Source organism: Asterias amurensis, chromosome 9 (genome assembly GCF_032118995.1).
Source record: "Asterias amurensis chromosome 9, ASM3211899v1".
Lineage (NCBI taxonomy): Eukaryota > Metazoa > Echinodermata > Asteroidea > Forcipulatida > Asteriidae > Asterias > Asterias amurensis.
The window spans coordinates 13,007,732-13,025,425 of NC_092656.1; the positions used below are offsets into that span (position 1 = coordinate 13,007,732).

Consider the following 17,694-nt stretch of genomic DNA (forward strand, 5'->3'; position numbering starts at 1 on the left):
ATTTCTGTATACATAAAAACAAAATACCTGGTTAGTTTCTTTAAACGTTGTCAGAAATAACATGAAATGGTAAATTTATTTGAATGGGCTGATGCACTTCGTTGACATAATACACACTGGTAAACATCTTATCCAGATCTTTACTTTGACCTCTTTATGAGAAAAACAAACTCCCTGCGGTCGCTTTGGGTTACGAGGTAATAATAAAAGAAAGAAACCCATGTCGCGCCAAGTTATGCGCTTTCAGATGCTTGATTTCGAGACCTGAAAATATCATTCTAATTTTCGAAATCAAATTCGTGAAAAATTACTTCTTTCTTGAACTACATTTACTTCAGAAGGAGCCGTTTCTCACAATGTTTTATACTATTAATATCTCTCCATTACTCGTTACCAAGAAATAAAAGGCTTTATGCTTATAATTGTTTTGAGTAATCACCAATAGTATCCGCTGCCTGCTTTAAACATCGTATTGATATTTACTTGGATACGAGGGCTGGCAATACAGTCCAGCCCTTCATTCTAAAATATATATATATTTTATATATATTTAAAATAAAAAACAAGTAAACAAGCAGTTTGCATTATTCAATAAGGGATGAAAGTGTTAAACAGAGGCCGAGATAGGACATGATATTTTCAAAAACATGCAATTGATATTTTGAAATGCAAAATAAAAAATCATTTTTCTCAGAAATTATCTAATAAAAAAAAAAATATTTTTTCAGGTGGGGCTGTTTCGGAAGGGACGTATCAGAGTCGAACCCTTACAAACATTAACAACATCAATTTAATAAAGGGCAATATAACATGAGATCGTTTATATGAATACAAACATACCTTGAAATTGATGAAAGTTTTATTTTTGGCCCGCTGATGATAATTATACCCTCTCTCGCTCGATCTAGAAGATTTGATGTGATACCTCGGCGCTGACTCTGTCTTGGTTTGAAGCCATATGGAAAACTTTGACCCAGTGTCGATCAGAAGCATAAGCTCTCACACACAACGTGTGTGCACCCGCCTCAGACATACATGAATATACATGGGGGTTAATTCCCATCAGTACATGTACAGTTTTTAAAACGTTTGCCTTACCCTGGACGGCCCCTGCCAACAAAGAATTATGTCCGAAGATTTAAAATAAATAAATAAATAAATAAATGGAACCAGACCAGATGAAAGGAGCTCGAATTGGAACGAACAGTGTATGCGTTCGCTTAGCTTCCCTGGTTCGACCCCGCGGTGCTCACTCGGGCGACGGCCCCGTGGTGCTCATCCTCCGGGTGAGCCCCGAACATGAGCTGATTGAACGATCACACTCGCCCTCTCGTGGTAACCATGATGCACCTCGGGTCACCTCTAAGTGACCCACTCCATAAGCAGCCCCTGGTTTGACGTCGAAACTATTCGAAAGCACCGGGGGCACACCGGAGTCAACCCAGGGAAGCTTAACGAACGCACCCATTGTTGCCGTTCAAGTAAGCGAACCCTGGGAAAACCGAGTTGACCTCCATTGGATTTTACACATTTAAATGTTTACATTTCTGCTCGAAAGTAATGCAGTTTAGAAAACCTTCGACACTTTTGTTATGAACTAAAACACAATACCAACATGATTTTTATTTTATTTTTTATTTTAGTCTCGCATCATTCAATTTTGTGATTTGTATAGGGAAAACTGGTTGACAACAACAACAACAACAACAACAACAACAACTATGTTTTATTACAAGGTTACTGTTGGGGGAGCTATTGTCAGTTTATTTCCTTTTTCGAGTCATGTATTTATTGTATAGTTCATTTCAACTACAGCAGGAGAGGGTTGGAATTTGTATTAACTGAAGGCTCATGAAATGTTATCAACACGGACACGCATCTAACAATAGCAAAGCACCGATTATCTTAATTTGATTCCATCATTTACAGTACAAATTCATCTTATGAATGTTCAAACCTAATCCCGGCCGAAATTCGCCGGGAAACCTGGCTGTAAAACAAGTTGTGTTTTTGTTATTGATCAAAGAGTAATAATGTGCGAAAACAACTTGTCGGAACATAGGGGTGTCGGAACATAGGGGTGTCGGAACATAGGGGTGTCGGAATATAGGGCTGTCGGAACATAGGGGTGTCGGAATATAGGGTGCGTTCGTTTAGCTCCCCTGGGTCGACCCCGGTGTGTGGCGGTTTTTTTTTCCTGGACGAACGTGGGTAATTATCTGTACACTTTCGTCCTGGGAGAAAAAAACGCCACACGACGGGGTCGACCCAGGGAAGCTAAACGAACGCACCCATAGGTTAAGTTGTCGGAACATAGGGGTGTCGGAACATATGGGTGTCGGAATATTGGGCTGTCGGAACATAGGGGAGTCGGAACATAGGCTGAATTGTCGGAACATAGGGGTGTCGGAACATAGGGGTGTCGGAATATAGGTGTGCGACCCGTTATACATGCCCCAGCGTGGGTTAGTGTAGTGATTAGCCATGGCGTCTTTCGTCTACCTCAGGGTGCAAAGCGACGAACCAAAATTCGCACAGTTCGATATTATATTTGATTGGGGTGCGTTGAAGGCGGCCATCAGAGTTTCCCGAGATGGCGTCGGCTGAAGACAACGTCTCGCTCAACGACTTAGATTACTAAACTCTTTTCACTGACCATACGGCAGCCATGGTACGCCAGATAAGCAATATCCAGAACGAGCTCCAGGAACTCAAACATTGTCAACACAGAAACACCGATCCACAATCCAACGTTGCCACCCAGATCGCCCAGCAGTGAAGTAACCTGCCATGAATAATAGACATGCACGCAAATTGAAATAAGCGCCAAAATATGTGATAACTTGTAAACAGAGGGCGCTACACAGAGATGCTATATGGGAACTTGCCGTATCCGTTTATAGCCGTAAATTCGGATACCGCTGCAAGAAGCCTTCAACGTAGTGCGGAAGCAGCCATAACGACTTTCAAAACGCTACCCCATACATGTGCAATTTTGAATCCCAGTCAGATTATTCGTTCACTAACTATTGTCAATCCCAACATATGCATAAGATAACTGTGATTATAACACACCTCTTGCTTGTTCTGTATTCTGGTTGGCTGAAACACGGTCACGTGGGATGAACTAATATAGGCTAGTGAACGCGCGCGCGTGTTTTGCCGGGAATAGTACCAGAGCGGGCACTAGTCTTTGCAAATAGTGCCCGCGGTAACACCGCCCTCTCTTGACTTGAACCGTGAACAGCAACTACAAAACTCCTTTTTTCTGTTCTTATTTGACATTTAAAACCGAGCTGTATTATAAAACACATTATTGACTGGCATTATTCGGTAACTAGTGGACGTCTATTCCCCCTCGGGCCTGTGAGTGACCAGTCCTCTTCTGGTCACCCAAAGTCCCTCGTGGGAATAGACGTATACTAGTTACCTCGTTGCCAGTCAATATGTGTATAATATTTTGGACTAAATTAGTCTTCGAAGATGTAAGAACATAATGGGTTTTTTCTTTAGATGCGTGAGGAAGGCTTCATGCCCAAGTTTATTTTTTCAGATTAAAAAAAAACACGTAAGTGCAGACGGGGTTATTTCTTGCATTGTTTTATAATGTCAATGGCTCTCCGTCCAGTGCCAAATTGAAGTTTTGGCGCCACATTGGCAAAATATTATCGAAACTAACATACTCAAATCAATTAACATAAAGAACATTTATTTCCTATTTCGCACGTGGAGGCATCATCCTAAAAGCCGAGACTTGTGAAGTATGTGCCCGTTAAAACTTTACAAAACAAACCAGGGTAAACAACACTAAATTGAAAAATAATTATTATAATTAATAACTACCACGGAACACAACATACAGAAAGGTTAAACCATACTCACATCATATGCTGGGTCTTGGTAAATATCTTCATATTCAAGTTGATCGAAGTACACGTTCACTCGAAGTAAGTTTTCTCTTTAAAAAAAACACCCGATATAAACAAAAAATATGCAAAAACGGGGAGAATAAAACAATGTATGTAGGGAGACCCTCAATAGTTTATGAAAGCTTTAAATAATAAGCTAAGTATAATGTAAAGGAGCATTACACAATTTGTTTTTGATAATAAAACAGTTGCTGGCAAGGAAGCATTTTATATATACCACCTTAAAGACCTGCATGAACGAAAATGTCAAGTCGTGAACTTTGCTGAATTCCACTTAAAATGTTTTCGATGAATAAGGAAATCGAGTCATATGATTATAAATAGGTTTCAATTGTGTAAAAAAACAATCATTTTGTATGCCCTTGTCCAGAGCTTTTCAATGAGATTTGCGAAAAGCCCCGTTACGTAATCACTCTCAAAACGTCATTAGTAGATAAAGCCGCTTTGTTGCAGCGTGGATGTATAACAAAGCAAACTCCCACAAATGACGTCAGCGGCATTGTCCTTTGACGCCCGCTCTCATCAGCAGAAGTGTTTTTAGTTTTTCAAAAAACCTTTAGGTGAGGGCCTGATTTTTTAATCGACTATTAAGAAAAGTTCAGAAGTGTACACATATCAAAATTACATTAAAATGGTGAACAAGTGCATTATAATCAAGTAAAAATACCATTTCTGTTGAAAACATTCCGCTCAGGTAGCTGTTTAAATATAAAAACTGACCAACCTGTAGAAGTTTGAGATCGATCGAGAAAAGAGTGAAAACCAGTTACACATTTTTTAGGATCTCGATTAAAAAAAAATTAAATAAAAACCCTTACTGAGCGATAAATCTGTGATCTTAGTCGAATGCTTTTCTTACAAATTTTGTAATGCCCCTTTGAGTCCATAGTAAAAATTTACACAACTCAAAGCAGTCAATGTTTTGGCGGGCCAACTGTATAGACTGACAAACTTACTCCACGAATTTGTCTTCTTTTTCAATAAGGCTGCGTGAATTATTCATTCGGTCCCATATTTTCCAAGTCAGTGTGTCCTGTAAAAAGAAATCGGAACGAAACTTGCTTTTGCTGACAATGACTCAATATTGTAACTTCAACATTACAAAAATAAGGCCACATAATATTGCATGCATGAAACAAAATTTAGTATTAATATCAGCGATGTATTTTTTGCAAAGCCCGTATAAAGGGACAAAGTTAAGTTATAATTGCTTCGCTTGAAATATCATTTCGTTCCTCTAAATAGTGTTTCGGTCCCCGAAAATAGTATTTGGTTCCCTAAAAATGCTACCCGAGAGAGAATGAAACTATACACTATTTCACGGGAACGAAACAAAAAATGAATGTATTGAATGTATTTTTGAGAGAACTAAATAGCGGAAGGTTCTGGCTAAGGTTGATAAAGTTTTTCCATCGTCCGAGTAATTTGGTGGAGCTATATATAGTAGTCCAAGAAATGCACTGACTCTGTGATCCAGTGGCGACTCTATAAATGAAACGAGGGAGGGTTGCCACCCCTACCTCTTTTTAACAACTTCCCACAAATACACCCTCATCCAGAAACACCAAGTTAGAGTCTGTCGCACCCACTAACACTGTTAGCAAGACATGAAACTTGTTGACGTACCTTATATAAACGGCTGGGCCATACAGAACTGCTGACAACTTTATCAAATATCACCTCACTAAAAATATTAAATAATCAAAACAAAAACAAAAAAAAAACAAATCAACACAAGATTGGGCACAGATGGCTCAGAGCGAAAAACAAAGTCAAAACACCGCTTGATTTATTTACTTCAGTTAATCAAAATGCCATGAATTTGGACTATACTATCGTATGGACCTTTATCGTATGACCTTCATGGTGCAACCATCTTGAATTAACCCCATTGATATAAATTTAACCAAACCTAGGCTGGAGGAACAAAAAATTCCTATTTGCAAAACTATTATTCGCATTCATTATTGTTATTCGATACGACGAACATGGCCAACATGAAGGCAGCTTGATCAAGGTATGTAACACTGCTGTTAATGTATCATTCATTTCAAAGGGGTGGGGGTGGGGGGGGGGGTGGCTCGGATACCATTTTGTGTTTTAAGTTTCCGAGTGTTATAGTGTTAAACTAACCTGCACTCCATTTGACAATAAGAGCAGTTCAAAGTTCCATCTGCGTAACTTGTTTCAATACTTTCGATGCACATTCCTGTTGAATAATTATTGTAACATTGCAAAAATGTAGGTGTCAAAATTAATTATGCATTATGGGTGTTGTTACTTAACGGCACGTATAGCAGGTCAAAGACCAGAGTCTTATCACTTGGTGTATCTCAATATGCACAAAATTACGAACCTGTGAAAAAACACCCTTGTCATACATGCTGTGTGTTTTCAGATGCTTGAATGACCTCAGCTGACTGGTCTCGAATTCAATTAAAATATTTTAGTGAGAAATTACTTCTTTCTCAAAAACTACGTCACTTCAGATGAAGCATTTTTTCGCAATGTTGTACACTATCAACAGCTCTCCATTGCTCGTTATACCATGTAAGTTGTTATGTTTCCAACAATTGTTTTGAGTAATTACCAATAGTGTCCAGTGCCTTTAAGGACAGTGGACACTATTGGTAATTATTGTCTAAAATTTGTCTTCACAGTTAGTGTATCTCAACGTATGCAAAAAATAACAAACCTGTGAAAATTTGAGCTCAATCGGTCGTCGAAGTTGCGAGATAATAATGAAAGAAAAAACACCCTAAAACACCCTTGTCACATGAAGTTGTGTGCTATCTGCTGCTTGATTTCGAGACCTCTAAACCCGAGGTCTCGACATCAAATTCGTGGAAAATTACTTCTTTCTCGAAAACTACGTTACTTCAGAGGGAGCTATCAACCTCTCCCCATTACTTGTAATCAAGAAAAATTATATGATGATCATTATTTTGAGTAATTACCAATAGTTTCCACTGCCTTTAAATAATAACAAACAAGAGTCGAAGTTCACACCATGGGCATGCTACTAAAAGTAAAACGTATACACACCATTTATCGTAGTGTTACAAGCCAGTAAACTATCGTCGTATCGATATCTCACATCGGCACAATGACATTTCTCCAAAACCTCTTTGAAGTAGCAGTCTTTTAAACAAGCCTAATATGAAACCAAGAAAACGATTATTTCTTCAGTTACCAAAATAAATTACCTCAGTCTTGATAATTGGAACAAAAAAGAAAGAAGTCGATTAGCTTCGAACCTGCGACACCCAGATTCGCCTGTCGGTGTTATTACCAACTATGCTCTCTAGCTATGTTGGCGGTTTCCTTATTTCCCTAATGAATTTTTCGAGTTGCCAGTCAGAAGCCATTCAACTTATAAACTATTCAAATCATGTAAAATTCGCCAAGTCAGATTCCATCTTGTGATTAACCACTTAACTCTTCTAATTAAAAAAAATTCCCTTACTATTCATAGTAATTAATCATCGATTTTAAAGGGTATGATCGTGTCTTTTTAACATTCGCATACTGATACAATTTTAAGTTAGGGTTTTGAAAAAGGGTTGAAAATTGTAATCAATTTGCGGGGCATGCAATCAACATGGGCATTGTTTTGTAATTCAAAATGGCTGCTCGAACATCGTGATGTAATCTGGTGTGGAGAGGGATCCATGGCAACGTGGCCACAAAATACTGTGCGTTTATTGATGATATCGATTACCCTAGTATGTCATGTATGGAATAATGAACCGATTTAAAAGGCTTGTATGTTTTTGGCGAGAGATTTTTAGTTTTTGATACGCCTATAAGGTTTGTTATAAGGAGGCAATCAGCGTTGCTTTATTGTTCAACATTAAAGGCACTGGGCACGTTTGGTAATTACTCAACATATTTTTTCTCACTCAAATATGTGAATATGCAAGAGATTTGAGACTGAAGCCTTTTCAAGCATCTGAAAGCACACATAATTGGAAAATAATAGTGGTTTTCTTTCCATTATTCTCTTGCACCTTCGATGACACATTGAGCTTAAAATGTTGCAGGTTTGTATGTTATGCATATGTTGAGATACACCAAGTGCCTTTGATTAACAATATCATTATCACCAAACGTGTCCAGTGCCTCTACGATATTGCATCTTCGACTATGATTAAAAGGTATAGCCTTGATTAGGTATTTTATGTGAGGGTGAATCCATACTTTCCGGATTCAATCAGTCGATAAATAGACAATCTTACCTTCTGGGTATAATGGATGTGATTAAATTCAGTTTTAAAGATGTTTCTCTCCTGGAAAACACGTTGGCAGTCACCGTAAGGAGATGGTAGCCTCTGTACAAAACTCTGTTAGGCAACAAATATAAAGAAAAAACTTCTGTAAATATTGTATTCTGTTTCTCGAGCTTAAAGGCATGGTATATATGCTCAACAAATAAGTGATAACAAAGGTGTACTGGTGAAGTGCACTCTGTAGAGCTGTTGATATTATACAACACCCATTATAGAAACCACCCCTTTAAAGTAATATAGTTTTAGAAAAAAAAAGAGTTAATTTTCACCCCTAAATGTGAACCTACGAAATGCTTCGGGCACGGAACATTCCTCGGGAATTTAGAAGCATAACAACTATTCTTTGCATTTACTTGTTAAATGTTGGGATACACTAATTAGGGATACTAATACCAAAACCAATTAAATCTAATAATTAGATTATTAAAGACACTGGACACTATTGGTTATTGTCAAAGACCAGTCTCCTCACTTGGCGTATTTCAACATAATGTATGCATAACATAACAAACCTGTGAAAATGTGAGCTCAATCGGTCGAAGTTGCGAGATAATAATGAAAGAAAAAACACCATTGTCACACGAAGTTGTGTGCTTTCATATGCTTGATTATGAGACCTTAAATTCTAAATCTGAGGTCTCGAAATCAAATTTGTAAAAAATGCTTCTTTCTCGCAAACTACGTTACTTCAGAGAGAGCCGATTTTTCTCACAATGTTTTATACTATCAACAGCTCCCCATTACTCGTTACCAAGTAAGGTTTTATACTAATAAGTATTTTGAGTTTTACCAATAGTGTCCACTGCCTTTAACACACGTGCAGTTACACATTACGAACACAACAACAAAATGCGGATGGACGTATTGCCGCCATACGAAGACAAACAACTTCTCTGATCATGTACATACAATAACATCGTGTACGTACATAAATCCATTGTACATAAACTCTCAGTGAGACTAATATCATGTGCGTGAAATTGTTTTACTCATTGTTAAAAAAACTACGACACCTCAGTTAGTAATATTTTAAGGGAAGCTTTCTACCATCATTATCTTTGAAGCATGTTTGTAGTGTAAATATATTGGAGTTTTGTTGTACCCGTTTAGTAGGTCTGGATGCAGGCAACCTTGTGGCTATGGTACATGTATTATTATTGGTGGTAGAGAAGGCTCGGCCTGCTCTTCCTCCCTATCAATAAACCCAGCCAATTAACTTTTATTCGAGCCCAATTATTCATGAATAATAAAATTGCTGGAGCGTTGATACTTGCGTCTGTCATTATGGACCAATATAATTAAAGTCTTTGTTATCTCAAATCGAGGTTTAAAGGCAGTGGCCACTATTGGTAATTACTCAAAATAATGATTAGCATAAAACCTTACGTGGTGACAAGTAATGGGGAGAGGTTGATAGTATTAAACCTTTTGAGAAACGGCTCCCTCTGAAGTGACATAGTTTTCGAGAAAGAAGTAATTTTCCATAAATTTTATTTCAAGACCTCAAGTTTAGAATTTGAGGTCCCGAAATCAAGCATCTGAAAACACACAACTTCGTATTCATATCTCGCAACTTCGACGACCAATATTGAGCTCAAATTTTCACATGTTTGTTATTTTATACATAATGTTGAGTGAGATACACCAAGTGAGGGGACTGGTCTTTGACAGTTACCAATGTAGTGTCCACTGTCAATAACTATTTCGATCAAACGACCATCGTTTAGTGCGCAAGTCGTCCATCATAAAGGTTGAATGCGGTTTCAAACAATCATGCACACCATGCCACACGCATATCGCGTTCCCGACTCCCTCGTATGGTGGCCCTGAAGGGACATCGCATAACGCAAACGTGTGCGCACACGTTTGCAATGTCGTGAAACAAATCGCGAATATATGCGCACACGTATACAATATCGTGAAACAGTTCACAAATATGTGCGCACACGTATGCAATGTCGTGAAACAATTCACGAATATGTGCGCACACGTATGCAATGTCGTGAAACAATTCGCGAATATGTGCGCACACGTATGCAATGTCGTGAAACAATTCGCGAATATGTGCGCACACGTCGGCAATGTCGTGAAACAAATCGCGAATATGTGCGCACACGTATGCAATCTAGTGAACCAAATCGTGAATATGTGCGCACACGAATGCGATTTGTTTTGCAATGTCGTGAATTTTATTGCATACCATGTTGCATACCATTAGGATGATGTCATAGTTGTGGATAATTTGTTACCGATCTAGGGAGTACTGTGGCGCTACAGCTAACAGGCTCCCTCTGTAGAGCATTGTATACCCAGGAACTTGGCACCAGGCCAAGGAAGACCACCCGCCTCGCTTGCCTCACAACAAAGACTACTGCTGCAATGACTACCGCTTATCTCACTGTTGGAAAGAAACCCCCCAGATCATTAGACATTTTATTCAAAGGTATGCAACATGGTATGCAATAAAATTCACGACATCGTAAATAATATTCGCAGACGTGTGCGCACATATTCGCGAATTGTTTCACGACATTGCATACGTGTGCGCACATATTTGCGAATTGTTTCACGACATTGCATACGTATGCGCACACGTTTGCGATATGCGATATCCCTCCAAGGCCACCATACCCTCGTTTATCATACACTGTTGTTTATTTATCAGTTTGCTGGTGCATTGTCAGTGTCCCGTTCGGTGTCATTTCTTGGCGCACCATTTCTCGGCGCACGTGTGTTTTTTATGCAACTTATCAGTATGCAGACTCGACTCTGTTGGTATAGTCGCTTCATCTTGTGACAACATTTTTTTGCGATTGATTTAAAAAACTCAAAAGCCCCCTCTTCCTTTTCTCGTAAAACTTTGGTGTTGTTTTGTAATTGGCTGAAGACACTAGTGGATAAAGGGAATCTTATTCTCGAGTGATTGTGTTAATACTGTGTATGCTGAATGTTCATGTTTGCCTCAAATTTCCTGCTTTTATATTTGCCTCGTGCGAAGTGGCCTCGACACACCATACATCACAAGGAAGTGCTAACAAAGTCACTTCAAACTTTTTCCCAGCACTCATTTTCTAAATTATTAACAGTAACTTGACCGAGTTGTTTAGAGCATCATATTCAAGTTATTGTGGTTATTAGTTATCGGAGTGTGGGTGGTAGAGGCTGATGTCGTGTATGAAAAGGGCACTGGAGCGTCACACAGCAGCTCAGTGCTGCATACTCCCCCCCCCCCCACCCCCACCCCCCCCCCCCTCACTCAGACAGGGAGCCGAAAACCGTTACACTATGGAACAAATAAAACCGCATTGAGACGTATAGCTCGGTTTATAAATATTATTATATAATAATAAACTTACTTTATGAACTCCAATGAATGTTTCCCGCCCTGGTGAAGTGTTTGTTCCTTTGTCCTCGGGGAATGGCATGCTAGATTGGTTGTGGATGCTGATCCGAACTCCAGCACCATTCTCCAAATCCGGTATGTACTGATGTTGCTCAATTAACAACTCCATCGACAGACCTGTAAAATAATGGCATTGAGTATCGAGGAAGTTTTGAACTGTAATTCAAGGAACACGTTGCCTTGGATCGGACGAGTTTTTAACCGTTTGTTATAAAAAGCATATGGTTGGAAAGATGTTTTAAAAGTAGAATACAATGATCCACACAAGTTTGCCTCGAAATTGCGTGGTTTTACTTTTACGTCGCGAACTAACCCGGTCGGCCATTTATGGGAGTCAAAAATTTGACTCCCATAAATAGCCGACTGTGTTAGTCGACGAGGTCAAAGAAAAACCGTACAATTTCGAGGCATGTTTGTGTGGAACACTGTATTCTACTTTTACAGCATCTTTCTAACCATATCGATTTTATAAAAAACGCTTTTCAAAGACCAACTCGACCGATCCAAGGCAACGTGTTCCTTTAAGGGTTGAGGATAGGGCTTGTCATAGGATATGGTTAGGGCATATCTGTCCTTACTCTATGGTTAGGGTTATGTTTAGGGTTTGGGTTAGGGTTATCAAGGGTTAGGGTCAGGGTAGCCCTATATAGGACTCTTTCTCTGTACACAGGAACAGTAGTACAAAACGAACGTGTAAGGCCGCCAGGGCTAGGGTCAGGGTTGTGGTTTTGAATTAGGGTTTGATTTACAGCTAGGGTCGGGGTTAGGGTTCACTGTTAGGGTTAGGGTTAGGGTTAGGGCTAGAGTTAGGTTTGGGTTTAGAGTTACAGTAAGGGTGGGCTGGTTATTTCATACCAAATGTTGCAGTTTTTTCAAATCAATTATCACATTGTAGGACGGGGTGTTGTCAAGTGAAGAATGTGGATAAGATTTGCATTATAGATTAACATTTTTTCTACTCTACTCTACCATAAAAACAGTATGTTGCTAAGTATTTCCATAAACTTCACCGGAGGGTAGTATTGGTGTATTCGCATAATCATTGATCTTGTGCCCACATAACACACTTTGCATTACCGTGATAAATGAAACAAAACTGGCGCACATTTTTTTTTCAAAATCTCGGCTTTGGCGCCGTCTTTTGGGTTCTTACATAATTTTTTAGGTGGGTACATTGTGGGTGGTGTTGCCAACATCAAGCGGAGTCTGGAGCCGGAAACGGAACTTTCATTCATAATTGGTTTATTATTTTAAAATCAAATTCCATGGCGACCGGAGGTCGAATTACAGGAAAATTTACACCGATTAAAAAATAAGAAAACATCACACTATTTCACATTATTTAAGAAATATTATGGAAAGACAAATATTTACAATGTATAAAATAAATTGTTCTAAAAGTTGCGGAAAAAAAAACCCGGATAAAAAATATTGTTGGCACAGTCAAAGGGCGCATAAAAAGCTGCATTCTATTGCAATTCAGTTGTTAAAAAGGCGTGTGAGGTGAGGGAGAGGGCTCTTTCTATAGCGCTCTACCGCTAGTAGCCGAGGTTTGGTGGAGGGGACGTACCGAGAAAGGAAATCTTTTCAGCATGATTGGACAGATCGTGTTTGGTGTGTATGATGTAGTGAAGCTAACTTACCATAGTTTGGTCCAGATTTAGTGACATTCAGTTTGGGTGTGCTCTCTCGTCCAGAGTTGAAAGTAAAACAATTACCATAGCGGTAGTTGTAGAACATTGTAAAGTTCCTGTCAATGAAGCACAGCAGTAAACAACTGTTGTTCCCTAAACCTTTGAAGAGATACACTTATAAACTGTACATACAGTTTGTAAGGATATAAGGCCGGATCCGAACTGGCAGCTTCGGCCACGGCTACGTCCGGATCGCCGCGTCATCATGCACTCAAGTATAGGACGCCCTTAGCAACATCCCTGGCAACGGTCGTAGCCGCAGCCGTAGCCACCATTTCGGACACGGCCTAACATTTTACCTTCGAGAGGTTTCACCACTACTGAGCCTCTAAAGGGACTGTTAAACAAAAAATATTAAAAAGGTTTCAATCAAATCTGAACATATTTCGTTGGTACAAAACAGTACTTCAAGGGAATTAAATAATATCTCAATTTAAAAAAAAAAAAAGTCAAAAGAGTTGTGTTACCTTTTCAATAAAGCATCTTAACTTGTTCCTTTTGGGGCTTCGTATACCACAAACCAAATCAATCCATGTTCATAAACCAATGTGTGCATTTGTGCTAACAAAAATTGTGCATATTATATTCAACATACCTTTCGGTTGAAAACCAACGGGATAGGCACCAACATTTCAACAAAAAAGTTCATTGACATTGTGGAGGGCAAACGCCCTCTCGTGAGCTTACGCATTTATGATTCGTAAAAGTGAGGTCATCGATAACAAACTTGTATCAGTTACATGGTAAGAGCCCGAGGTTTAAGATTTTACCCCGTGTTCGATTGAGTTGTTATTTTGAGGGTTGTTTTAGTTAGTTGAGTCGGTTAGGGTTAAGGTCAGAATGGTTCGTTAGTAGAGTTGAGGTTGATTAACTGCAGTAAGGGTTGATTAGGGTTATAGCGTTTGGTTATAGTTATGTTTAAAGACAGTGTACACTATTGGTAATTTTCAAAGACTAGTCTTCACAGTGCATCTCAACATACGCATAAAATAACAAACCTATGAAAATTTGAGCACAATCGGTCGTCGACGTTGAGAGATAATAATAAAAGAAAAAACATCATTATCATACGAAGTTGCGTGCTTTCTGATGCTTGATTTCGAGACCTCAAATTCTAAACTTGAGGTATCGACATCAAGTTCGTGGAAAATTACTTATTTCTCGAAAACTATGGCACTTCAGAGGGAGCCGTTTCTCACAATGTTTTATACCATCAACCGCTTCCCACGACTCATTGCCAAGTGAGGTTTTATGCTAATAAATATTTTGAGTAATTACCAACAGTGGCCACTGTCTTTAAGGTTAGGGTTAAAAGACTTTGAGATTCATCCAAATAGAAAGCATTAAGGAAACATGACCGTACTCTGGTGAGCAGTGTTTTGCATTGAAGGTGCAGGACAGCAACATTGTATCCAGTTCGTGTCCAGTGGTATGTCTGTCTTCATACGGCATTGCGCCGACAGTATCCAGAACATTTTCCATCAACTGATGCTTTGCGTGGTCTGCCTCGAAGTCCGTTGGGTGGTGCCATTGTTGATACGGCTGGGGAAAAAAAGAACAAGTGTGCTCCTTATAGTTTTGCAGAAAACGGGTCAGCGTTGGCTTTTCAACTTTGCTTGAAGCAGTCCCCTTTGACATGTACACACTTATACCACTCATCTTCAATGCATTTAACGCAGGGCTTTCTATGTGGGAATTATCTTCGGCCTATATTTTGCTAACGACTTTCTGATGTCTTTGAAAAGCGCATTGTAACCGTTTGTTATAAAATGCATGGTTGACAGACGTTTTAAAAGTAGAATACAATGATCCACACAATCATGCCTCGAAATTGCACGGTTCGCCTTTTACCTCGTCGACTAACACGGTCGGCCATTTATGGGAGTCAAAATTTTGACTCTCCATAAATGGCCGACCGGGTTAGTTCGCGTCGTAGAAGGAAAACCGTACAATTATGATCGATACTTGTGTGGATCATTATATTCTACTTTTAAAACATCTTTCTAACCATATGGTTACAAACGGTTACAAACGCTTTTTATATACCAACTCGTCCGATCCAAAGCAACGTGTTTCTTTAAAGGGCCTTTCAATGAGCCGCAATTTGTCCGCATTGTTTCGGATTGGAGTTTTTGTGAGCCTAGGCTCCACTGATTTTATTTTGTTTTATCTTGGAGTGGAAACAAAACATGGGGAAAACATGCGGGAATTCATTCTGTAGTTCAAATGGAGATGCTATTTTAACACTGCAGAAACTGGGCTGTTAAATTGATTATGTTAATAGTATCTACATAATCTGACAACAACGGAATTGTGGTAGTTATCCACATTCTACACCGCGGGAGAATTTCGACTACAGATAGCTTCTGACTCGTGGGTCAAGTTGCCCTAACAATGCAAAGATCGTGGGTTCATATCCCTACTAGTAATTTGCCTGTTGATTATGTTCCAAAACTTGGGAAAGTACACATAAGATACATCGCTTAATACATATAAGGGTCAACAATAAATGATATTATTGTCACACATAGATACCGAGTGAATCAATTTTACACCGGAGTTTTTGCAGTGAAGTTAGTAGTCTCCACAGGCATCAAAATATAGTTCAGTGGTGCAAGCAAATCACTTACGTAAGACTTATCAATGTGAGGAGGCAACGTGATATTGGAGGCATTAGCTGCTTTAATGCAAGCAGGACCCCCGATGACTTGGCATAGCGTTGTTTGGACGAGGGGGGCGCTCTTCCTGATTGGGTTGAGATTACACCACGTCACAGCAGGAAACTCCATTGACCTCACTGACCGTACTTCTATATTGACGTTGATCGGCCAGCTGTAGTACCTGGGATCCAGACCGGATGAAATTGGAAACTTTGAAACGCTAGGTGGCAGCAAACTTGCCAGGTTGACGTAGTTTTGAGCGTGCGCACATTACCGAGATCAATGGAATTTACCTGGTAAGTCTGCTGCCACCAAGCGTCCCAAAAGTCTCACTGATTGATGCGACGTTTACTTTCCGATAAAAGCAAAATGCACATCAAAGTCTGTTCTAATTATACTTTTAATGTAACATTTACAATTTAGCCCTTTGGTGATGAACGATGTGAACTTCAAATACCAACATTGCAACAAGTTCCGTCCTTATTAGAAGCTGTCTTGATGCATTATTTGTGGTTTTTATTCTTTTTATTGGTTTTTATTGAAAAGAGTCAACCGTTTTTCGACAAAAATAAATGCAGACTTTTCTGACTTCCTGTAATGGCAAGGATGTTGTTAAAATAGCTTGTGACCATATTACAAGGATATGTTTCGATTGCGTTTAGTTGCATATTGGTTGTGTATAGAAAACGGTAATTACATCAGGAAAATACCACTCGTAGCGAAATTTATTAGAGTGTTCAAACTATATGTGTTATCTTCTCCGTGATCATTATTGACATGGCCTTGTTTAATGGGGAACGGTAAGACGGTATGTCCCTTTAAGGCGGCAGAGAGTGACCTCCTTGGTTGCAAGGCCCCCTTTTGTTGGTTGTCAACAAATGCTGGCAAAGTTTGATCATAGATGAAATTTTGTTTTCGTTTTCTTCAAAAATCATTGTTTATTATTGGTGTGTTGTTTACACCTCCATGGCCTAATTTCATAGAGCTGCTTAAGAGTCAGTTCAGGTAAATAATTGACATAGTTGCTCACGGTCAAAAAATGAATTTGTTTAATACTTTGTTGGTGGAAGGGCCTTGGGGTGCAAGTAAACAAAATCACATTTTCAATTCTATATATAGCCCGTTGCTCATTTTGTTTTTTGGCCATTTTAGGCCGATTTTGGGGTGTTTGAAAAACTGGTTTTTAGCTCATATTTACAACTCCACCCCACCAAAATGCAACATTATTTCAAAAAACCTTTTATATCACTACAAAGTATCATCCTTGGCCTTCCTTGAGAAAAAAAAATTATTGCTTTAAGTATCACCCTTGTGCTATTTTTGCATCTTGCATTACAGTATGTTTTTAGAACTTGCAAAATCGACATTTTTACCCTATTTTTGGACCCCAAAATGTCAACTTGCCAGGGGTCTCAGAAGATTTTCCTTTCGGTTGTGATTAGGGCCAACATTGGTCTTTCCATATCTGATGTCAAAAACTTGGGCAATTGTATCCTGTTGTGACAGTACTGCCTCAAAACTAGACTTTTTTCCCCAAAACGTGAAAAATGCCTTTTTAATGGTCTTTTCACATAATATCGACATACGTGTCCACGATAAAAAAAAAGGAATATTTTTCTTATACTTTGTGGATGGTAAGGACTTGGGGTCCAAATAAACAACATTTACATTTCAAATCATAATGTAACACGTTGCCATGGTAACAGTTCATTTGTGTTT

At 39.0% G+C, this 17,694-nt stretch overlaps 1 protein-coding gene across 1 annotated transcript; it reads right to left on the bottom strand.

The window, feature by feature from the left end:
- Positions 1-2,322: 2,322 nt before the first annotated feature.
- On the bottom strand, positions 2,323-14,767 carry LOC139941840 (acid-sensing ion channel 1-like). Its single transcript, XM_071938465.1, has 10 exons — positions 14,679-14,767; positions 13,265-13,371; positions 11,575-11,738; positions 8,168-8,272; positions 6,975-7,083; positions 6,063-6,138; positions 5,556-5,613; positions 4,886-4,962; positions 3,883-3,958; positions 2,323-2,785 (listed from the first exon to the last, which is right to left on the bottom strand). Exons 1-10 carry the CDS (start codon positions 14,765-14,767, stop codon positions 2,630-2,632), a joined length of 1,017 nt encoding a protein of 338 aa, XP_071794566.1. The 3' UTR covers positions 2,323-2,629.
- Between the last annotated feature and the right edge of the window lie 2,927 nt (positions 14,768-17,694).